The sequence below is a fragment of the Octodon degus genome, unplaced genomic scaffold (assembly GCF_000260255.1).
Source record: "Octodon degus isolate 3935 unplaced genomic scaffold, OctDeg1.0 scaffold00005, whole genome shotgun sequence".
NCBI lineage: Eukaryota > Metazoa > Chordata > Mammalia > Rodentia > Octodontidae > Octodon > Octodon degus.
In genome coordinates this window covers 18,227,823-18,250,553 of record NW_004524581.1, presented here as the reverse complement: position 1 = coordinate 18,250,553, position 22,731 = coordinate 18,227,823, and the positions used below count along the sequence as shown (strand labels likewise).

The window sequence follows — 22,731 nt, the reverse complement described above, 5'->3', positions numbered from 1 at the left end:
CTCCATTGTGTAAAAATACCACATCTTTTTCAACCATTCCTCAGGTGATGGGCATCTTGGTTGTTCCCAAGATTTGGCTATCACAAATGGTGCTGCTATAAACATAGGCACACATATATCACTATGATATGATGTTTTCAGATCCTGCAGGAAAATTCCCAGTAGAGGAATAGCTGGTTTAAATGGGATTTCCAGTCCAACTTCTCTAAGGAGTCTCCACACTGATTTCCATAATGGTTGCACCAGTCTACATTCCCACCAGCAGTAGAGAAGGGTAGAACCTAGCATACTTCTAATCCTCCCCTATCTCTGTGCAGGAGTCTTCAGCCCTTCCCCATGAATGGCGCATCCCTGCAACCCCTCCTCCAGGAAGCCTTCCGGGATTGCACCCCAGCAACCCTGGCTGCACAGTCTTGAACGACACTCCTGCTCTGGTGACGTCAGTCACCGCAGCCTCAGCAGAGAACACTTCCTTATCCTGGGTCCTCTGGGGAATGGCCAAGCAAATCATTCCCATGCAAGTTTCCCCAGGAACCCCTGTGTGCCAGCGCCTGATCTCAAGGGACAGGCTCAACTGTGAGTGGCAGAGGACTATGCACACACAAATGTGTGTGCACACACCTTGAAGCCAATAGGGCTGGGTGACAAAGCCCTTGGTGTAGCAGAGGTGGGTGTGGAGGAAACTGGAGGCAAAACAAAAATTGCAGGCACTTTGACGGACATAGTGCTCTACCAATGAAAGACATGGGTGGCTACTGGGAGTGGGGCTTGAGTAAAGTCCCTTGTGAGGATGGGTGGGGCTAAAGCTTTGATCACCTAGGGGCCTGGAGCATAAGGGATAGCAACCTAGGACATGGCTGGGGCTGGACAGGCATGGACCCTGAGGCCCCAAGGCCTTGCAGGCATCCCTGCCCCAGTGCGGCCATACTCACGCAGCAGCAGGCGGTGACCGTGATCTGGATGGTGTTGCGGCCCGGCTGGCACACATGCTTGAGGTGCAGTGGCTTGTGCGAGGTCTTGTTGTCCCCTCGCTCGATGGTGAGCGGCGTGGCATTGACGCTGACCTGCACCGAGGCCGGCCAGTTGGTGTTCATCTGCCGGTCCTCATGGTGGTAGCACTTGAACTGCAGCTCCAGGTCGGACCTGGGGGTGGCATGGGGGAGGGGGTGGGTCGGGGCTCAGCTTCACTGGAGGCCCCCACACTTGTGCCCCATGGCCCTTCCCTGCTTCATCTTCCAACACTCCTACTGAAGTCCTGGTTCTAGTTGCAGCCTCCCTGATGCCCCTGCTACCAGGGTGACAGCCCCCCAGGGACAGAGATAGATGCTGTGTGCCAACTGGAGCCCTGGTGAGGCAGCAGCCTCTCCTGGTAAGGTGCAGGAGCTAGCAGCACCCCAGCCTAGCTCTGTGCCCTGCCAGAAGTCCCCCAGCCTAAGCATCCTGTGTTCTGAAACCTTCCCAGATTTGAGTCCCTGGCTCCCTCAGTGGCTGGCTCAGGAATGTGAATCTGTGCCAGAGTGTGCCTAAGTGTGCCTGTGCCAGAGCCCTCAGGGTGCTCCCGGAGCCACTGGGGGGACTCTAGTCCCAGGCAAGGGGTGACAGTGTCAGGCAGCCTGTCCAGGCACAAAGCACTCAGCAGGGAGACACCACAAGTTGGTGCTGGCCAGAAAGACACAGGCTGCACCTTGCCTGTACGCACCGAAGAGAATCACACGTGTGATTCATCCTCTAGCCTCAGCTTCCTGTTTGTTTTTGTGGCCAGTTTAGCCCACCCTGGAGGCGGGGCTACTGCGGCCTGTGGTGCCTGGGATTGAACTGCGGTCCCTGTACTTTGCCTAAACTTGCCTAGGTAGGCGCTCTAGACCACTGAGCTATCTCACTGGCCCTGGCTTCCTGGTTTGTCACGGGGAGAAAGCATTGCCTGGCACCAAGGTCCAGCCAGGTCTAGCCCAGGAGGGAGCTCTAGGTCCAGTGCGTGCCTGCCCAGGAGGGAGCTCTAGGTCCAGTGCGTGCTGCTGGCCCAGCTCCACCGTCCTCTGCCAGCCTCCTGTCTATGCCATGTGCATATTGTTCATCGCTTTCTCCCTTGCCAGTGCAGGATCTCTCCCAGGACGCCCTCCTTCTCAGCCTTGCAGGCAAGCTGGCACCTTATCCTCCCGGGAGTCCCCAGTGACTCAGGACTGGGCCGAGTGCGGGCAGCCCCAGCCCTTGGTCCCTCCCTGTGCCTGTGGGTCCATCCCCAGGGCAGGTGACAGAAGGCTGCTGCTACCACCTGTGCAAGGCCACACCTGGCCCAGGGTGGGTGGCACCTCCGAGGACCCCCTCCATGCTCACCTCCACATCAGGGTCTGGTGCACTGTGGGCCGCAAGTGGAACACGTGGTTGCTGACGGCCAGGTTGTGCTCCAGGCGGAAGGGCTCCAGCACCACGCCGTCCCGCACCGGGAACGTGAGTCGCAGCTCGTCATTGTGGTTGGCTGGGAATGGGACATGGGTGAGCCTCGTGCTGCCGGCCACACTGCCCTGGGCGTCGTGCTCAGGGGACACAGAGGTGGGAGCCAGAGCCACAGAAGCTGGGCTGTACCCAGGGGTACCCAGAGCCCTTCAGGGCCACCAGGCCACGCCCTGACCACGTACCACTCCTCTGCCTCTGGCTCCCTGCTACCAACCCCCTGTCCCCCAGAGCCCAGCTCCTACTGAACTGGTGACAGGGCAGAGCTTACCTGGGGGCGGGGGCAGAGCACTCATATTTGGCTTGATGTCAGGCGGAAAGGGTGGTTTGACATCTTGGCTGGGGGACAGGTAGGGGGGGATGTTGCTCCCAGGGGTCATGGGAGGCGTGGGGTTCCCTGGAACAGGCGAGTGGGGGTAATTGGCCACAGGAACCGGCCTGGGAGGCTGGAGGAAAGAGAAACCACAGATAGGTTAGGACGTGGCAGGGGTGAGCGAGGCTCTGGTTGCGAATGTGCACCCCACCTTCGCCAGGGGAAACCCACTGGCTCCTGCAAGCCTCCACTCCCCCTTGGGAGGCCAGCTGGCCCAGGGATCCTATCCCTGTCTGGGTGCACACTGCAGGACTGGATGGACGCAGATTTCGAGGCCCACTTGACAGATGGGGCACTGAAACTCAGGGTGGCAGGGAAGGACAGGACAGTAGGGACCAACCAGACAGGCTCCCTGCACCACAGCCAAAGGCTGTGTCCCCTGGATCCCTCCCTGGGTCCCTGTTCTCAGGAGCCCTTCTCCTTTCCCTCAGGCCTCCACTCACCCTTGTCCTCAGCTTACTAACCCTCTAAGCTTTGGTCCCTCTGTGCCCCAGAGTGGACAGGCAGGAAGAGGACCCCATCTGTGGACCCCCCTCCCACCAAAGAGGCTGGGACAGGCAGGAAGAGAGGCCCAAGGGCAAGGCTGCTGGTGACAGACCCGGGGAGGGACATACCCTGTTGACACTGCCCTGGCTGTAGTTGCTGTAACTGCTTCCCGAGAAGGTGCTGCTCTGGCCATTAAACTGCTCTGGCTGTCAAGACAAGATGGCAGAGCTGGGAGGGGCGTAGGAGGCCCCAAAGCCTAGTTCCTGGATGCTGGGGTTTGCTTAATACAGGGCTGGGGGGCAGGGGGAACATGTAGGGCTGAGCTGTTCACTCTTCAGGGACAGCTTTACACCTCTCTGTCCATAGCTATGACTTGAGCAAGAGAAACTGGCAATGCCCAGCACGCTGACACCAGAGCAAAACCGGTAAAGCCACACGGCAGATGGTCATGAGGCTGGTATGGTTCTCTGACAAGCAAATGTAAAAATAATAAAATTTCTTCACTATAGAGTCTTGAGACAGAGTCTTGTAGTCTTTTTTTTTTTTTTTTTTTGCAGAACCGGGGATTGAACTCAGACCCTTGCATTTGCCAGGCAAGTGCTTATCCTACTGAGCCATCTCCCCAGCCCCGAGAGTCTTGTAATATAGTTCAGGCTGGCCTTGAACTACGTAGCCCAGGCCTGAGATGTACAGGGTGCCTTCTGCCTCAGCCTCCTAAGTACTGGGGTTACAAGTGTGTGCCACCACACCCACTCTCCTCTTGAGAGTGTCTTTTTAAATAAACCTGTAGGAAAAGGCAAGGTGTCTGAAGATGTTTATCAAAGTATCTCAAAAGTGAAAACTCAAGAACAGTTCAAATCCTCCGCAGGACTGGACAGCCCTGGAAGTGAAAAGACACACGCAGCAAGTGCCGTGTGCGAATTCAGGGAATGTGAGAGACAAAACGGAGTCCGGTCTGCAGCTGTATGAGAGCTTTCTATTGGCGCCCGCCTGCGTGCTGAGGCAGCGTCCAGACTCAAAAGCCAGCCGCTTTTTCTCTAACAAAGTGTTTCTTTTATTGTTATCTCGGGTAAGGAGAAGAGAAACCACTCTCTGAGCCCCACAAGAATAGGAACCGAGAATGGCCAGGCTGACTTCCTGGCTACTTCGCTCTGAGCACAAAGGGGAAAACCAGACATATTCCCCTGGGCCTGGGTGTCACCAGGGACCACCAGCAGGGTCGAATGACAAGGTGAGGCTGAGCACACGTGTAGCAGGGAGGCGGGGCCCGGCGGCCCCAGGGGGAACTCACCTTGTAATACTGCCCCATGTTGACCGTGGGGGGCGGGTACTGCCCAGTGCTGGGTTGGCTCGGCATTCTTTGTCCCGGGTAGCTTGGAGAGGTGAGTGGCCTCGGAGGGTTCGGGGTGGGGTACTGGCCTGGCTGGGTGGGGAACTGACTGCTTGGTCCATATTGCTGGTTTCCATAGTTGGGCTATGGTGGCAGAAAGGACACAGGAAAGGTTGTCATGCCACAGAGGTGAATACCCTCCCCACCTGCACACGGAGGTGCAGGTCCCTTCCTCCTGTGACACCCAAGGACAGGACATCTTGGGAACTTGGTGACACCTTCAGAGCTTCTCAATGGGCCGCTTGGAGGAGGCTCAGCTTTGAAATCTCCTTTGTGGCCCTCCTAGTGCTTCAGGGCTGTGTTACAGAGACGTTTCCAGAAAGAGGACACCTCTGTACCCTGAGGCTGGCTCTGGGTGGTGCTGTCCCTGAACCCCACACTGAACAGAAAGCAGGCCCAGTGCTCAGCTCTCGGCTACTGGCAACCTGCCACTCTCTAAGTGTCTCTTGTCCTCCAGGCGCCTGGGGCCAGCAGGTGACGGAGGCAGCAACTGGCTCCTTGCCTGGAAGAGGCATTACGTAGCTGGAGGGAAGCCATGCTGTGACCAGGATAAGACCTTCAGTGAAAACAGCCTTTGGTGTGCTCTTTGGGGCAGACGGGAGGGGTGGGGTGGAGGTGGCAGAGCGACAGCCTGAGGACTCTGCTTGGCCCCCACTGAGATCACCTCCCTTGGGGCTGGCAGATCCAAGGCGGAGCTCACAGATGTGTCCCCAGCACAGGCAGTGGGCCCCTGGAGGTCTGGGAAGAGGGCCCAGGAGCTGTGTGGGGCTGTGCACTGGGAGAGGCAGCTGCTCGAGGTGCCCCCAGGGACCCTGACCCTGCAGCTGACCCTGGCTGTTCTCTGGCCCCTCTGGTGCCATCTAGGGCCAGGGCCAGGGGCTGACCCAGCCTCCTGGGTGTTTGAATTCCAGGCAAGTCTCTCCCCTCCCGGATTCAGCCAAGCTCCACCAGCTGATGCCCACGTGGCATGCACCAGGGGTGCCGGATAGGGTCTAAATGGACATTCAAGGCTCTTCCTTCTTTAGCATAGAAACTTGTTGCAAGCCCAGGCAGGGGCCCAGTCTGGGAGAAGACAGAGGGAGCGACCTTAGGGTGGGCGTGCAGGCAGAAGGCTGGGTGAGCAGTCTAGGGGGAATTCACAAGGGGGACCTACTGGGTCAGGGTTTTGGGACTTCCTCGTGGGCATCTAGATGGGCTCTTCACAGCTGTTTTCTGATAGCGCCTGGAAGCCAGGTGACAGGCATTTGCTCTGACCTCAGGCCGAGTTCTCCACAGCTTGCTAGGCCACACTCCCCTGGGTCCTGCTTGGAACTATTCCCTCTGCTGCTTTAGTCCCAGTTTCCAAAGGCAGGGAAGTGTGCCCTGCTGCCCACCCTCCCTCAGCTGGCTGGGCAGCCCGAGAGGTGATGCTGCTCCCTACGTAATGGCCAGATGTGCATGGGCCCCAGAGGCAGCCGGCACCACCCCTCCTGCACTGCACTGACAAGCCAGTCTCAGCTCTGATTCTTTTTTATTTATGTACGAACTTACTTTTGCAGTACTGTGATTGAACGCAGGACTTCCACACTGAGCTACATCCCTAGTCCTTTTAAAATTCAGAGGCAGGGTCTCACTAGGTTGCTGAGCTTGGGCTTGAACCTCCTCATTCAAGCTTGCCAGGGCACTGGGGCTACAGGCGTTTGCCACTGAACCTGGCTTAGCTGCTCTCGCAGGGCAGCTGGGGAAGACTCAGTGTGAGACGGTCCTCACTCAATGGCACCGAGTTAGCAATGGTTTCCATACCCGGCGCGGGTGAGGGCAGAGCTAGGCCTGGCCTTCTGATCCGGGTTTTCCAGGGGTCACTCCAGGCCGCCCTGCCCCCACACCTGCCTCTCCCACTCACCTCTCCTGGGTATGGCCTCTTTATGCTCTGGATAGGAAGGGACTGGGGCCGGGGGCCCGGGTACGTCTGCTGGGGCATCCGCTGCCCGTGGGTGCCAAAGGGGCTGATGCCAGGCGGCCGGGGCTGGTTCATGCCCATGGGAGGGCCGCTCATCCCCGAGGGCGTCATGCCAGCCGCCATGTTGGCAGGGTTCATGCTGCCCCCCATGGAGGCAGGCCCCCTCGGCCCGGGCTGGTTGATGAATTGGCTGTTATACGCCTGGGTGGGACCCATCTGGAAAGAGGAACAGACCTTCAACGGGAGAAGAAGAAGAAAAAAAAAGAATAAAATGCCACATGCATTGAAAGTGCAGGGAGGGAAGGGTGGGGGCGGAAGGGAGGGGGCACTTTCTCGTGTGGCTGCAGGGGGGCCCAGGCCGACCTCCTCTTGGGCTCGCTGCTGCCCTCTGCCGGCCACACGGGAAAGGTGCAGCCAGGGGGGTGTTAACACGGGCGGGCGGGGTGCAGTCACTCCAATGCACAGGCAGCATTTCCAGGGTGGCAGGCAGGGGACAGGAAGGGGTGAGGCACACTGGAGGTGGAGGGGGATGAGGATGGAGGCTGAAGCCGCTTTCTCTAGAGCCCTGGCCCTGCCCTCGTGGTCAACCAGCAGAGACACCCTGTGCCCAGCCCTTTCCCTTGTGCCTACCTGCGATAGGGCCCCACGCCCCTGTCTTGCATGGCTGTGGGGGCCCCTTCTCCTCATACCCCACCCAACCCTTCTGTGGGGAGCTGCACGGGGGTCTGGGAAGAACCCACAGATGGGATAATGTCTTCTACTTCATCTTTTTTTTTTTTCCAGGGGGAGGCAGGGATTTGAAATCCCTAGTCCAGGCAGGATTTGAAATCACTACATAGCTCAGACCGGCCTCGAACTTGGTGTTCCTCCTGCCTTAGGCTCCCATATGCTGGGATTACAGGTGTGTGCCCTAAGCCAGGCAACAGGGCTATCTTTAGACCTGGGGCCCACTCTCAGGTGAGTAGGAGGGCCACGGAGCCATACCTGCCTTTATCCCTATATGTAGACACACGAACCACTGGACCATGTGGAGCATAGCACCGACCACGCCCACTGTCTCCACGTCTCCCACAGATGCCTGTGGCCCCAACTTGACCTGCTCCTCCCCTAGGCTGGTGCCTGTTGAGGCTGGACTGGGACACAGGGACCCTTACCGGTCCATACTGGTTTATGTCCTTGTTCTGCGTCTCCTGTAGGGCTGCCACGGTGGCCGTGGCTGTGGCAGTTGCTGTGGCTGCTGCTGCTGCCACTGCAGCTGCTGCAGCAGCAGCCGCAGGCTGAGTGAAGTCGGCGGGTGGCCGGGTGTGTGGAGGGATGCCCATGCCCGCGGGCGCATTCGGGCCCCCAGGATAGCTGCGGGAGAGGAGGAAGGGACTTCAGACTCTGATGCGCAACCTGGGAGCAGCCTCCTCCAGATGAAGGAGCAAAAAGGCCAGCAGCGACCCCCACCTGCATCTGCCCTGTCTCATGTCCCCTGAGCTCCTCCCTGGGCTTCCCTGTCTCTTCTTCCAGAGCTGGGGGCATCTAGCCTCTGCCTCATTCTCCCCACAGGCACCAGCAGGGCACAGGGCTTTGCCTAGGCTGCTGCCTCCAGCGATCTCTTCCCAGCCCCCAGGTCTTCTAGTTGATAGGCAGAGGTCACTGGGAGCAGTGAGACCCTCGTGGCCCTGCTCCCGCTGCAGGCCCTACACTCTCACAACAACCTGAGTGCTGACAGGACAACCCAGGTGACAGTGGCAGCACTGGCCCTCACTTCTCAGGCAGGAGGCAGGGAGCTGCGGCTTAAGCTGGAGCCCACCTGCACCGAGGCCGCTCACCTGGCCCCGAAGCCCCCGCTGCCGGGGTAGTTGGGCCGACCATACATGCCCTGCTGGATGTAGGGCTGCGCTGGGCCAGCCTTGGCCGAGAACTGCTGCTGCTGCCCAGCGAACTGCGGGGAGTTGAGGCCGGGGTTGCTGGTGGTCATGCCCGACGCCATGGGGTTGCCGCCTGGATTCATAGGGTTGTTGGCATTGGCCATAGGGTTCCCGAGGACCTGTGAGCAGAGAGAGCGGCTGTCAGCCTAGCGGGGACCCAGGGTGGAGTGGAGATATGGGGAAGGGTGGAGATACGGGGAAGGGTGGAGAAGGGAAGGGCTACAGAGGGGCAAGGAGGGGATGTGAACTGTTCCTGGTGTGCGGGGTTCCCAGGGGCAGGCTGGGACATGGGCTACATGGAGCCTGAGAGCTTCCGCCAGAGTGGGATGAGGGGAGGACAGGAGCAAGGGCCATGGGCCAGCCCCTGTGCTCCCCAGGGCCGGGCAGCTTCTGAGAGGGAAGAGGGTTGTCCTGGTAGCAGGGCTGAGCCACTCCCCTGTGGTAGAGCATGGCCACACAGAAGCCCTGGGCTGCTGCTCTCGGGGCAGAAGATCTTGATCCCAGGAACCCGGTAGCCTGATTCTAGAGGGACACACAATGGCCTTTCCAAGGTAGCAGTCGGCCCTGGGCCTTCCATGTGGCCATCCAGCAGGCGGGAGACCTCCTGTCAGGGGCCCGTGTGGATGAGAGGAAAGGAGCAACAGGATGGAGGAGGCCGGGGGTGTCAGGGCTGTCACCAAGGTAAGTCACAGCATTAGGCTGAAATCTAACCCAGGCTAGAGACTGAGCCCTGAGGCCAAAACTCACACAGGAAGTTCTGCTTCTGTAGCCAGAATAAACATCGCTTAGGACGAAACCTGCCAACTGTCAGGTCACAGCCTTGGTGAAGGTTCTAGGAGGGGCACAGTCCACAGGGGCCCAGCTGCGGCCCTCCCAAGGTTGGTGTGGCCCTTTCTGGGGTGCACATGTCTCTGTAGCTGGGGTGCCCTGAAAGCGGGTCTCCCAGCTGGACAGTAACCCTCAGGCCTGAGGGGGCAAGGGATCTCCTCTCCAGAAGGGCTGTGGCTGGGTGGAGCTGGCTCTTACCTGGCTCTGGGATGTGTTGGTCACTCCCCACACTGTGGTGACCACGGACAGGGAGCCGGGAGGCTGGTTGGTGTTCTGCTGCCAGGGGACAGAGTCATAGGGGAATGACCCATCACTGTAGAGGAGACAGAGGTAGAGGGTCAGGGGCCGCTGGCAGGGCTCGGATGGCTGACAGCCTGGGCCTCACCACACCGCCGCTGTTTCCAGCCAGCCCTGGTGTCCCCAACCCCAGGCAGTTCTGGGCCCCAGGGTGGTCGGGCTGCCTGCAGTGGAACAGGTGTGTCCTGCATGGTGACAGGTGTGCAGAAGTCACTGGCTCCCCCATCCCTGCAGGGCCACCAGTGGCTGCCTGCCCCATCCTGACCCACAGGCCAGGCAAGGGGGCGCTGGCAGGACCAGGGCTTCAATTTGAGCCCCTTCCTCAAACATCCTCAGACTCCAAGAGGCACTCCTCTCCCTGGGGACTGTTCCACCCTCACTCAGTGAAATAGGAAGGGCCAGGGTCTGAGTCTCAGCTGTTCCTGTCCTTCCACCTGCTCACAGCTGGCTGGCCCTGGAGCCCCACTGCCCAGCCTTGGAATACAGACAGGCTCTTTCTGTCCACCTTCTTTCTGACCCTGACAACACAGGGGCAGGCATACATGCCCCCACCTATCTCCTGAGCACATCTCTGCCAGGTGAGTCCCTCTCAAACACCTGAGCCCTCTGCATAGTCCAGGTCCTCCAGTCGCTTCCGGTGCTTAGCAGGCAGAGCCCGAGCACACACTATAGAGTAACAGCGCGCTCCACCCTGCCCCAGCCGAGTGCTGCTTCTGCTCCATCATCTTGTAGCTGCCCCTGGACACCTGCCCCCTCTCCACCAATTACAGCTTGGGCTCTCCACTCCTGCCCCCAGCCCACCAGTGCCCCCCAGGCTTGGTGACATCCCATCAGGAGCAGGGATGGCACCTCTGCAAGCCCCGCCTTTAGGCCTACAGCGAGTGTTCAGTGGGCCTTCTGAGTAGCCTCAAGGTTTGGGTGGGTACCAGCCCCCAAGCGCTGAGCTCAGGCTGCCCCAATTCCTGTGCCACCCTTGGGTGAGCTTACTGAATGGAAGACATGGGCCCAGGGGGAGCCATGCTGTGGGCGCCCTGATGTGTGTGAGGCCCCACAAGGTGCACAGGAGGCTGACTGGGAGTGAGGGGCCTCTGTCCTCATCAGAGAGGCTGCAAGTCCTGAGGCCAGGGTGCCTGGGCCACACACACTGAGGACCTGAGTGGGGATTTTGGGAGGGAGGCGGGGTCTTGCGTGATGGGTGGGGAGATGGAACTAAGCCAGTGAGTCACTGCCTGGGACACTGCTGGCCCCCCCAGAAGGGCGGCCATGGCCCCATCATGGGTATCTGCCCCTTCCTCACCCAGATGCCTCTGTCCCTAGACCGCTTCTACGAGCCCTGCCTACCTACTTCCTTTCTGCCTTAGCTCAGAGGTCAGCAGCTGCCTGGCCCACAGTGTACAGGAGCAGCTTTACTCCGCCCACACCCCCTGTGCTCGCTCAGCTGGCTCTGAGATTTGCCTGGCAGCGCTCGCCACCACTGGAACTGCTTGATTGGTATCTGATCATCCCGAAGTCCCAGAAGCAGGGACTTTGTGCAGCGTAGCCCCTGCGTTGGTCCAGGGTATCCACAAGTGCAGGGGATCCCAGAGCTGCCAGGTCCTGGCCCCAAGACCTGCATTCCGGGAGGCACACTGCCAACTCAGGCCACAGAGCTACGCGCTGGGGCTTCTGCTATCTGCCTCCTCAGGGCTCCCACAGCAACCCTGCCACATTCCGCTCTGGCCCTGCCAAGCAGCTGCCACGGAGCACAGATCCTGGACGTGCCCTCATTAGCTCAGGGCCCTGGAGCAGGCCTGCACTTGGCTTCTCCACCTGTAAAGTGGACATAAGGGTGGCACCACCACTCCCCAGGCTGCGGCCGGGCTCTGTCGAGGCGCCGGGCCAGCACAAGGGGAAAGGAGGAACTCCAGCACCAAGTGGTCAGCGTGGGGTGGTCCCTCCATGTCGGCGTTGGTACAGAGCAACTGGTCACTACCCAGGGTGGCAGATTGGGGACCAGGAGCCTGGGAAGAGTAGAGTGAGCTGCAAGTGAAGGTGCATCAGAGACTGGGCCATGACCACCTCTGTCCCCCTGGTAGGTGGCTGAGCCGGGATGGCCCTGGGCCTGCAGGCTGGCTCTGCGCCGGTCCTCCCCACGAGTCCTGCCCTGCAGCTCCCACAGCCTTTTAGGCTGACATCCAGTATAAACAGATGCTCCTGTTCTTTGAGATGGAGCCTGGCCAGGCTCCGGAAGTTGCCCTCCTGGGAGCCAGAGCCACTGATGTCCTACCACCTTGTGCGGATACTGTCTGGACACCCTCCTACCCCTCCCCTCCATGTGTGGGCCTTAAGGGCAGAAACTGGCCCCTTCCTGTTTCACTCACTCCATACCCAACTTGATGAGAAGCAGAGGGCCGTGGCATTTCCAAAGCGGGAACCACTGCTTGCCGGAAGCCTTGCTCCCCAAAGCTGAGGTGTATGGTGGCAGCAGCGCGTGCAGCGCTTAGGCCCGGAGGGGACAGTGTGTGCGGCAAGGTGGCTTCAGGCCCCCTCGAGCACCTGCTGAAGAAGCAGAAGTGGCAGCTGGCCTGCCGGGGCCGTGCGTGACTCATCTGCTGTGGCCTTGAAGGCTCCTCGCGCTGCAGACCTCCCCTGTCAGCCTTGGCAACGCCCCACCTCCCCCTGGCCACCCGTTTACTTTGAAGTTCTGTAAATATGCCACCAGTGGAAGGCCGGGTAGCCTTCCTGCCTGCCAACAGAACCAACAGAGAAGAACCTAAGCCGCAGAGAGTTTCTCGGGTGCTCTTCCACCTACCCTTCTCTAGCCAGCGAACCCCCAGCTGAAGCTCAAAGCCAGGCCTGCATGTTCCCTTTCGTGACTTTTCTTTAAGCCAAGCCACAGGGGCATTTCCACACTTCCTTCGGCACTCTTTGCACTCATTTTTCCTATAGGATGAGAACAGGAAGCGCCCTGGCTTTGTCTCTTGGCAGCCATGTGACCTGTGTCTCTCCATTCTCCTTTCTGTGCTTTAAAGATTTTTTTCTAGGGGGTCTGAAGGGCCTACAATAGAATGAGCTTTGCTTTAGCTGTGCAAATGAGAGCTGGAGTCCCTGAGAACTGGGAAGATGATGTGACAAAGCCAGAGAGCGGGAGACAGGGCTCTGAAGGACACCTCTGGGGTGGCTGGCCAGGGAGCATGCCAGGTTGGGTGCCACCAGCAGGCTCAGGGCACAAGGGCTAGTCCGTGTGCCAGGCGTGGTGCCAGGCACATAAACTCTGCCACTTCTGACAGTCCCCTTCTATAGACAGGGACAGTGAGGAACATCCAGCTAGAAGAGGCCAGGGCTGCAATTTCAGGGCTATGCCCCCACTGCTGCACCCTGGGGATCGTTCCCTCTGGGCACCTATACCCTACACCTGGAGGAGGAAGGTGGCACCCCTTATCCCAAGCCTTTCCAAGCTCCAGCAGGCTTTGATTGTAATCAAATTAATAGCATAAATGAGATTTATTAGGCTCCTAATTACCTTTGTGATGCTGATTTGCATATGGACAATGCGCTAATCACACAGGACTTTTTAACTGGGAGTGGGAGGCAGCAAGAGTTGTTGACACCCAGTTCAGGTCACTGCAGGGACAGTTGATGGCCAGTGGCCAGGACCTCACAGCGCTCTCTGGTCTCAACTGCATAGTAGAAATCTCTGCTATGGCAGAGGACATCGCAGGAGGACCCTGACGATGTATGATCCCTACAGCACAGTCACTTGTACAGTCCTCCCTGTGGTCCTCCATCACCTTCCCTACACCGGGAACTGCAATGCTCAGAGAGATCAAGGGCCTGGCTTGGCGGCGTGGCTCTGGGTGGAAGAATACACCTCACTCAGCCTCCTGCTGTGCTTGCAGTTGTGACAGTGACTGTAGCACTATGGGACGCTATAGTCACTGAAGACCCTCCAGGTCTAGGGTTGGGGTGGGCCTTTGATTTTCAGGGCTCCCTGGCTCCCTCTCCTCTTAGGTCTTTACACAGCCAGTCTGCTCCCTGGCCCCACCTTAATATGAAGCCGAAAGACCATAGTGACAGTCTCCTAAGTGTGACAGTGCCCAGCTTTCCCTTCCATGTCTTTCCTTCACATTGTGGAAATTATACCGGGGTCTTAAAGGTGATGGCCCTGCTGGGGTCCTTGGGAGGGAGTAAGGTTTCTACCCCAGGGACATTCATTAGGTTCTGGGACCAGCTGACTCCTAACCACGGGCCACCATGCGTCCTCGGAGGAGCCCTGGACATGGAGAATGGGCAGGGTGCTAATGACAGATCGCCCCTAAATGTCCCTATCAGTAGGCAACAGTACACTGCAGACTCAGGGTGAAATTCTCCAACAAGCCACTTCAAACCAGGTTCATGGTACGACAAGGACCCCTTGACTGAGGTCTGACCGGCAGAGCAGGGTGCTCGCGCCATGCTACGCCCGGCCTTCTGCTGGCTCTGTGTTCTCGGGCCAGTCACTCTCTCACTGCACCCAGCCACCACGAGAGGGGCTGCCATCCAGAAGGCCCTTGTCTCTCGGTGCTCAGTGGAGTCCGGGGTCACCGAGAAAGTCTCCCAGCCCACCCAGCTCCCTTCCTCAGAGACCACCGCCAAGTACACTGCACCACTGAGCACTGAACGCAGCCTCTCACCTCAGTCCAATACTGCCTTGCTCTCCTGCTACTACCTGACTCTGCCCCTTGAGCCTGATTTCTCTGATGGCGAGATTCACTTCCTACAGAGACTTCTTCCTGCTTTACTCCAGGACCCAGAAATCTCCCACCACTGGATCTCGGCAAAGGCCCAGGAAAGAGCTGCCCATGGTCCAGATGTGTGCACTCCGCAGCTGAGCCACCACAGTCAAGCCACGTGCCAGTTGGGAGCGGTGGGGCTCTGGCCCATCACCAGCTCAGCTGAACTGACTGGGAGGAGGAAGCCGGGGAGGACGGAGCCCGCAGTGGATGACAGCCAGGATGACTCTGGCGGCGGCAGGTCAGAACCACTAAGCTTGGTGTCAGAAGCACAATACCCAGTCCATGCTTAAAACACCATTCAGCTGCGGCCTGTGCTCCGCAGCCAGCTCTGACGGGGCGACCTGCAGCCTTTGGCTGACCGGGGAGGGACTACAGGCCAGAGGCGGAGGCCCTGTCTGTCTTGAGCAACGGTTCCCAACCAAGGGGGATGGTCCCACTCCCCAAAATTCTGAGGTGGGGAGGGCTGGATACTAGAAAAAAATCAAGAAGGCAAGGACTTACATGCCCTGTAAAATCTTGTACCACGAAAGCAGTCCAGCTGGCCAAATGCCAGGGCTTGAGCCAAACTGGCACACAGAGCGACAGCTTTGCTGTCAACCACTAGACCTAGGGTCCATCAGGACAGCAACCCTCTGTGCGTGTGTGTGTGTGTGTGTGTGTGTGTGTGTGTGTGAAGGCAATCCTGTCCTGGCAGGAAGCAGCCTGGAGGGCCGAGGTCCTTCCCAGTCCCAGGAGTCAACCAGCTTCTATTTATAAAGCATGGCTGGCTCCTCAGTACCACAGTGGCTCGTTGGTACAGCCTCGGCTGACTGCAGTGAGCGTGGGGATGTGGGTCCCTCCACGAGCTAAGCCCCAACTGCAAATGCTCCTCCTGGTCCTTAGTGGGGAGCAGGACTGGGAGGGCAGGCAACAGACAGGCCCTGGCATTCCTGGGTAAGCCTGTGTCGCACTTTGACAGAGAGCTGAATGCTGCGACCAGGGGATAATTAACCAGGGGAATTGCCAGCTCTGGCCATGTGCTTCCTGGGGGCAGGCACAGGGACACCAAACAATTTCTCAGGGCCCAGTGGCCTCTGGCAGACCAGGCCCAGCCTCACTTGGCTCCGAGCGATGGGCCTGGGTGGGAGCTGTAACCACTTGGGGGAGCTACCGGCCCTGTGGCTTTCCTGAGCTCTACTTGGCCCTGCTCCTGTGAGCATGCCTGAGACCCTGCTCAGCAAAGAGGGAACTCCGTCAGGACTTCTGCTCCCCCAGAAGCCTAGAACCAGAGACCCAAGAGCCCGCCAGGGAAGACAGCAGTTGGGCAGACATGCAGGCTCTCAACTTGCTTTGGCGGCAGAAGACTGGCTTACACCTCGAGGACTTCTAGCACATCTACCATGACTCGGGACACTCGGGGCCGCAGCTCTGGCATGCAGAGCTATCTCCTCCCAGGCGCCTGGCCCTGCCCACCCACGGTGACACACGCCCACTCACCTGTGCGACAGAGTGGGTTTCATGGAGCTCATGGAGTTGAGGGGGGGCTGCATGGGGAGCTTCCCAGGGGGGTCGCTCTGGCGGCTCTTCTGATGTCGGAGCAGCAGCAGGCGGCCGAGTTCCTCACACCAGGAGGACAGCAGCGCTGTAAGGAAGGACACGACATCAGTGGCACTGTGGAGAATGTGTCCTGCCACGCTCAGCCCCTGACACCCTCCCCTTGTGAGGTACCCTTGCTGCCAGCTTAGACCCCAGATTCAGGGGACCCCAGGAGACTCACTAGGCCTTCTTGGGGAACCTTAGTGTTCAGACTGCAGGATGGGACTACAGCCGGGAAGGAAGAGGAACTCTGATCATGGGCCAAGGCCTGTTTGGATGGTCACCACGCTGAGAAGTATGAGTAGGGGCTGCAGAAGGACAGCAGAGTGCAGACAATGTCGAAGAGGGAAGCCGAGGGAGCCAGGAGGGCACACTGCCCTGTGACAGGCACAGAGAGGCACTGCTGCCACCCCAGATGGAACAGAGCCTGCCCTCTGGCTCTTAAAAGTTTGCTCAACCGGGCTTTTCCTCAAGGGTTTGGTCAAAAACCTTATGGTCTAGCCAGGCATAGTGAGCATGCTCATAATCCCAGCACTCTGGGAGGCTGAGGCAGGAGTCTGGCCTGGGCAATTTAATGAAAGACTTTTTCTCAAAATAAACTCAGTGCAAAGGCCATGAGTTTAATCTCCAGCAGCAGAAGAAAAAAGATAAACTAAATTAAAGTCTGGACAAAATCTATGGCCGTCCTGGAGCTGGAGGCAATCCAGGGTGTGTAGGCCTCTCCTTGTGACAGCTGCCCAGCCATCACCCCATAAGCATGGGCCCCTAGGCAGGCACCTTCTGGCCCCACCCATTACTGGGCTCTGCAGGGTGAGGCCCAGATGCTGGGGAGGAGAGCAGAGCAGAGGACCCAGAGGACCGAGGGACCAAGGCCCCGCTTTGCAAGGGCAGGGGGTGAGCCCGGAGTGAACTGATGCTGGGGAAATGTCAGTTGACACTGCCACCCTTCACTGTCCCAGTGTGGCCCAGCCTTCCCGAGTGTACGACGGTGCTGAGGCTGGGGAGGGAACTGGGACGGCAAGGTGTGTTGGAGCCCCACCATGGGATTGTAAGGACCTTGCACACCCTCTTTGGGCCTCCGTTGAAAGGTCCTGCTTTGTTCCCCACTCTTGCTGTGAATACTTCGGCTACATGGACCCAGGGGCTTGGGCAGTAGTTGGCCTGCCAGCGGACCTCTACATAACCTTCTGCTGGGTGCAAAGCTGAGCCCTCATTTTCAGCTCTCCTTACCCTTACCCCGCCTGGCACAATCCCAGGCATTCACTGTTATAGCTCCATTCTATAGACAGGCAGACTGAGGCTCGGGCAAGGGAGACATGCACTCATACAACCACAGCCTCAGAGTGGCAGAGACAGGGATGCTGCCCTGGCCTGGGGGAAACCTTCAGCAGGCAACCCCCCAAGTGGTCATGATCTCCCACCTCCTTGGATTTAGCAAGGATCCCCCATTCACACCTTCACTGCACTCAGCCAGCCCTGGAGTCAGATGCCAAAGCTCACGGCGACCACTCAGATCCTAGATGCCATCCCTCATCAGTCTAGAGCCCCAAGAAGTCTCTTCAGGGCCTCTGTGTGCACTGGCTCAGCTCTGGGTGGTGCACAAAGATGCCCAACCACAGTCGGGCCTGGTGATGCATGTCTAATCCCAGCACTAGGGAAAGCTGAGGCAGGAGGACTGCTACAAGTTGGAGGCCAGCCTGAACCGCCCTCAACCCCTCCCCTAGAGATGCCCAACAAAAGAGGTGAGAGGGGGCTGCAGGCCAGGAGAGGGCAGTGTTTCTCACTGTGTGCAGGCAGCGGGTGGGTGGCCCTAAAGGCTGCATCCTGCCCTTCTCTGTAGGGTCACCTAGCTGCCACTCCAGAGGAAGGTGGGCATAAGAGAAAACAGGTGCCCCTGCTCCTCATGTGTCTGCCCAGGAACTGGTGAAGGCTCCTACAGCAGGTGCCCAGCATACATCTACCGTGGCTGGTGGGGCACAGCCTGCTCAGAGGCTGGTGCTGCACGTAACGCACCTCCAGACCGCTCCCGTCTTCTCCAGGCCCCTCGTTAGGCTTCTCGTGAGGGGGCACCGGGCATCTGTGAACTCATTTGCACGCCAGACACGAGGCCCGCCCGATTGTACAGGGACGCCTGGTTGCCAGCACAAAGAAGGCCGCAGATGGTGCTGCCTGCCGCCTGCCCTGCCCCTCCCAGCCCTCACTCAGCCTGGGTGCTGGCCACGTCATACACCACAGGAGATCTGGGGCTGGTCTCTGAGGTCCCTGGCTGTGCTAGTCTAGCCTGGCCCTGTCTTCCTCACTCTAGTGAGTAGATTTCTCTAGAGGGAAGAAAGGCCGACCTAGTGGCAGGGCTGGCTTGCGGGGGAGCAGGCGTGATGTGTTACAGAGTGGTCTTTACCCACCTGCACGGCCAGGCTGCATTCCTACAACCAGAGCCCACCCGTCCGTGGCTGAGCAGCTGGGAGCACAGGCCCAAGGGCTCAGGCAGCCCCGCAGCGAAAAGCTGTCCGAGGCGGGCTTTCCTATCAGCACCCAGCAACAGGAGCTAGTCAGGGCAAACATTGTTCAAAGGCATCTGCAGCCAAAGAGGGAGTCCAGGGGCCTTCAGAGAACTGGGAAGACACACAGGCCATACACATGCAGGTGGGGATTATGACCAGGACAGACTCAGCCACCAGTCCAAGCAGGGCCCGCTATGCCCAGATCTGAGGTGGCTGTCCGTGGCTTGTGTGCTGGCTGGGTGGGGCTCAAGCAGTCTAAGATGGAGTGGCCGGGTGGGGAAGGCTGCTGTGGTGATGGGAGTGAGCCTGGCAGCAAGAAGACAGTTTTGGTCCTATCCCAGACGCCCCTCCTACCACCCAGGCAGCCAGCGTGCCAGCTCCTGCTTGACCTGAGTTCCACTCATAGGCTGCCCCCAAAGGGTGCTATATCAGCAGCAACCACCCCACTTGCCTGCTACTTCACTCAGTGCACCGTGCTGGGTCTCAGGGGCCTGGGAAGCACCTGCAACTCCCTCTCAGGTCGACCGAGGCAGGTGGCTCCACCTGGCACTCCAGGGGCCTGAGGTCTGCAGAGCTGGCACGGAGGCCAGCCCCACCGGGCTGGGCTCCAAGAAGCCAAGCATGACTAAAGCGAAGTGCGCCAAGGCTGGCAAGGGGGGAGGAGGGGCCTGGCTGGGTTCCTTCCCTCATTCTCAGCAGCCTGCCCAGGGGCTCCTCCCCTGCCCCCCACCTCAGATGCCCACAGCTGGGCAGGGCAGCAGGCAGGAACTGCCTTGGTCCTGCCTACCACCTCTGAGCCTCAACCCAGACTTCTAAGCACTCATCCATCCAACTTCTGGGCATAGACAGTATAAGTACAGAAGAATGGGTTGGACTCTCTCCTGCCCCTCCTAACCAGCACCGTTGTCACCAGGCTTCTAACATTAATTCACTGTGCCTTAGGCACTATCTGATCATTCATCCACTAGTCACCTGACAAGCAGCTGCTGAGCACCTACTAGGTGCTGGTGCTCCTGTGCTGGGGCAGACCAGGTCTACACCTTTCTTGAAACCCTTCATGGTTTTGATGCCAAGTCCAAGCCAAACAGGCAATTTGCAAAGCCCAGTAAGCTGAACTGGGAGGTGGCCTCAACTCTCGTGTCTCCTGACCCTGCAGGACAACAGCTGGGTTGGGGTTCAGGGTGAGGAATGCTGGCATTCTGGGATCCAGAGGCCAGTTCCATCCTTCCTGGTGACTGTGTGGAGCAGCAGCGCATCTTTTCAGTAATGCTCCTTGCAGCCGGGTGCCACCACAATCTTCGGAGAAGAAAAAGCCAAGCAGATGTCAGGGTGAGGGAGTCTGGAGTGGAGAGGCCTCGATGCTCCTGGTGTGCCCGGTGGGAGGCAGAGAGCAAGGACAGGTCCATGTTTGTTCTACCCACAACTCCCAGAACAGCAGGAAGTCCTGACCAGCTGACCTCAGAGAGGTGGCAGACAGCAGGAGCTGCAGAGCCCTAGTCTGGGAAGCCGGGGAGGGAGGGGGAACTGCAGACAATGATGGTTGGGGTGACGGGAAGCAGAGGCCAGGTCCCAGCATCCAAGGAGCAGGCAAGCGGGCCAAGCTGGCTCAGAAGGCACATGGAATCAGCGGGAAAGAGGCGCTGCCCACAGAAGGCTGGGATGGCGAGGCCTGCGAATCAGGATGGGTGGGAACAGGAAGGAGGCTGGGCAGAGCATGAAGGGCAGCCTGCAGGATGCGGGGACCTGGACACACTCCAGCAGGAGCATTGTCCCATGTGCTGCAGCCTGGGTACTGTGCTCAGAGCGAAACAAAGGCGCCTCGAGGATCACAGAGATCTCCTCGCTGGAAGACTGGGGACAGAGAGCTCTGCAAGGGACCCCTCCCTCCTTTCTCTGTGAGCTGTCCCCACATGCTGGAGGGAGTGCCTGGGGGTCTCCACTCCAGTCTACCTCACTCTGACCTCTGATTGGCCTTTTCTTTTCCCTAAGGGACACTGTGGTGGCACCTGGGTGCAAGGGGCATTGCCGGAAATGCTGTAAGAAAAGGGAGGAGCTTCCAAGACCCAGGAGATCTCTAGTGGGATGGAACTCAGCTCCGTGTCCTCAGATCTGGGAGCAGGGAGAACTAGGCAGGAGGAGGCAGGAAGGTGCTAGGGAGCTCACTATTACAATACAAATTCTGGGGGCACTTCCAGGTGCTTCTGCACCAACAGCTTCCTAAGGCCACACGAGACTGACAAAGCAGCAGGTGGGGAGCCTGCTCCCACCAGGGAAGTCAGCAAATGAGCTGGGAGGCCCCACCTGGGAGCGAGGGGCAGCAGAGCTGGGCCCCATGTCGTCCCTTTCCTCCCTCCTCTTCCATGTGTAACCAGATCCACTTGGGTCCTAGGAGCCCTTCCATCCCCCCCAGGAAGACAACCCTGCCTGTGTTACCCCCTGTCACTGTAAGTGGACTGCCTTGGCAGCCTGTTCCTTCTGCTCCTTGGCTGCCCGGACCCAAGTCCCCTCTGCAGCCTGACAGTTTTCCCGTGTTTGCACAGGAGCCTCCCATCCTCTGGCTCAGTCTGCAGAGTGCCTCCTGTTGGCCCGCCCTCCACGGAGCACGCAGGAGGCTGTCCACACACACAGGCGGGTCACCTCGGGTCACCCCTGGTGCTCAATAGAGGCAGGCACCAGTCACAAGCCTGGCTAGCCAGGAGAAAGGCATGTCCCCAAGGGTCACAACGGGGGAGGAGGGGCTTGCTCCTACAGCCCCAGCTCCCAGCACTGTGCTTAGCATACACTACCCAGCTAACACATGACAAACAGGTTTCCATGAGTCACAGAAAGAAGCCAGTTCGCAGAAAGGATGGGAGAGACAGTCACACACTGAGCACCATACCCAAGACCCAAAGGACTGGGTGTCCTGTAGTTTGAGAACCTGCAGCAGTGCACCATTCCTGAATAGAGCTCTGTCACATGCAGACACCAGCATGCGTCACCACAGAAAGCCTAAAAGGCAGTCAAGGGACACCTGTTTCACAGTATGTACAGCCACAGGGGAAACAGGGAGACGGTGAGTAGTCTGGCCCTGGGCCGGTGCTGTGCTCCTGGGTTGAGGGTCTCTGGGTCTGTCACATCTCTGCTGAGACCTTGAAAGACTGCTTTGCTTTTCCTGTTTCTTAGGCCTGAGCCAGGCCCTCCCAGTCTCTGACCTTCCTTTTTCATTTCTCTCACACAGGGTTCTGGGACAACAGTGGCTGGCAGAGTGTCACATGCAGTGCAGCCTCCAGCCCTGGGTTCCAGTTCCCAACTCATGCGCAGAAAAGAGGCGAAGAAGTCCAGGAAAGAGGTTGGGGGTGCGGGATTTAAGGTGGTGGCACAGGCCCAGGTTTTCTGCACTCTATCTATAAAACAGGAGACCACAGAGGGACTGTTTCTGCTCACAGGCCTGGCCTAAGGAGCCCTGAGATAAAAGATGGCCTGTGCTTTGTGAGCACATGGGACACAGCGAGTCTTAAGGCAAAGGTCCTGGCTGGAACCTGGGCAGCAAGAAAATGCCATCTACCTCTTGTCCCTAAAAGACAGAAGGGCTGGACACAGGCTCTGGGCCAGGCCGCCTGGGTTCATGTCTCTGCTCCCCATGCAGCAACTGTGTGACCCTGAGAAGGTTCCTTAGGCTCTCAAAGCTTTGGTTTGTCCTCCCACAAAATGGGACTAATAAAAAATATTACTTGTCTCATTAAGTTATAAGGATCAAAGAAGCTCACGCACATAAAATGCTGGTCCAACAGCCGGCACGAACAAAGCATTCTGTAAGAAGCAACTGTTCCTGTCATTTCCTGCCATCCTCCTCTCAGGCCACCAATGCCGGACATCCCCCAAGATGGAAACTGGGCCCAGCCCTGTCCCTGCTGGTTTGGTCTTCTGGCTGACTCTAAGAAGACCACACCAATGCTCCTCCTAGATGCTCAGAAGTCCAGCCTGCCACCGCCTCCTTCACATGGGGCATTCCTTGAGGCGGGCTGTGTCGTCCTAGGCACTGAACTGCACACCCCCACCTGGACTCCAGGCCGAAAGCAGATCACCACGCAGGTTGAGGTGGGCAGTCTTTCCCCAGAAATGCTGGACACAGGCTGGGAGGACTGCAGGTGCCTTTCCCACCCACTGGCAAGGGTCTGGAGCCTCACCCTCTCCTCAGTCCCTAGCCCACCATGCCTGCAGGAGGGGGCAGTGTAAGGA

General features: G+C 58.8%; 1 protein-coding gene across 6 annotated transcripts in view; it reads right to left on the bottom strand.

Moving 5' to 3' along the window:
• The window catches only part of Zmiz1 (zinc finger MIZ-type containing 1), a 193,413-nt gene that overhangs the window by 14,002 nt on the left and 156,680 nt on the right, over nucleotides 1-22,731 (bottom strand). For 4 of the 6 annotated variants that reach the window (XM_004624081.2, XM_023719073.1, XM_023719077.1 and 1 more), the window contains 10 exons: nucleotides 15,911-16,055; nucleotides 9,582-9,696; nucleotides 8,457-8,674; nucleotides 7,794-7,992; nucleotides 6,583-6,873; nucleotides 4,602-4,784; nucleotides 3,439-3,516; nucleotides 2,723-2,897; nucleotides 2,335-2,476; nucleotides 933-1,143 (listed from right to left, as the gene is read on the bottom strand). In XM_004624081.2, the coding sequence (XP_004624138.1) occupies nucleotides 933-1,143; nucleotides 2,335-2,476; nucleotides 2,723-2,897; nucleotides 3,439-3,516; nucleotides 4,602-4,784; nucleotides 6,583-6,873; nucleotides 7,794-7,992; nucleotides 8,457-8,674; nucleotides 9,582-9,696; nucleotides 15,911-16,055 (1,757 nt within the window). The remainder of the gene's footprint in view (nucleotides 1-932; nucleotides 1,144-2,334; nucleotides 2,477-2,722; nucleotides 2,898-3,438; nucleotides 3,517-4,601; nucleotides 4,785-6,582; nucleotides 6,874-7,793; nucleotides 7,993-8,456; nucleotides 8,675-9,581; nucleotides 9,697-15,910; nucleotides 16,056-22,731) is intronic. The other 2 variants (XM_004624082.2, XM_023719072.1) reach the window with 2 other exon arrangements.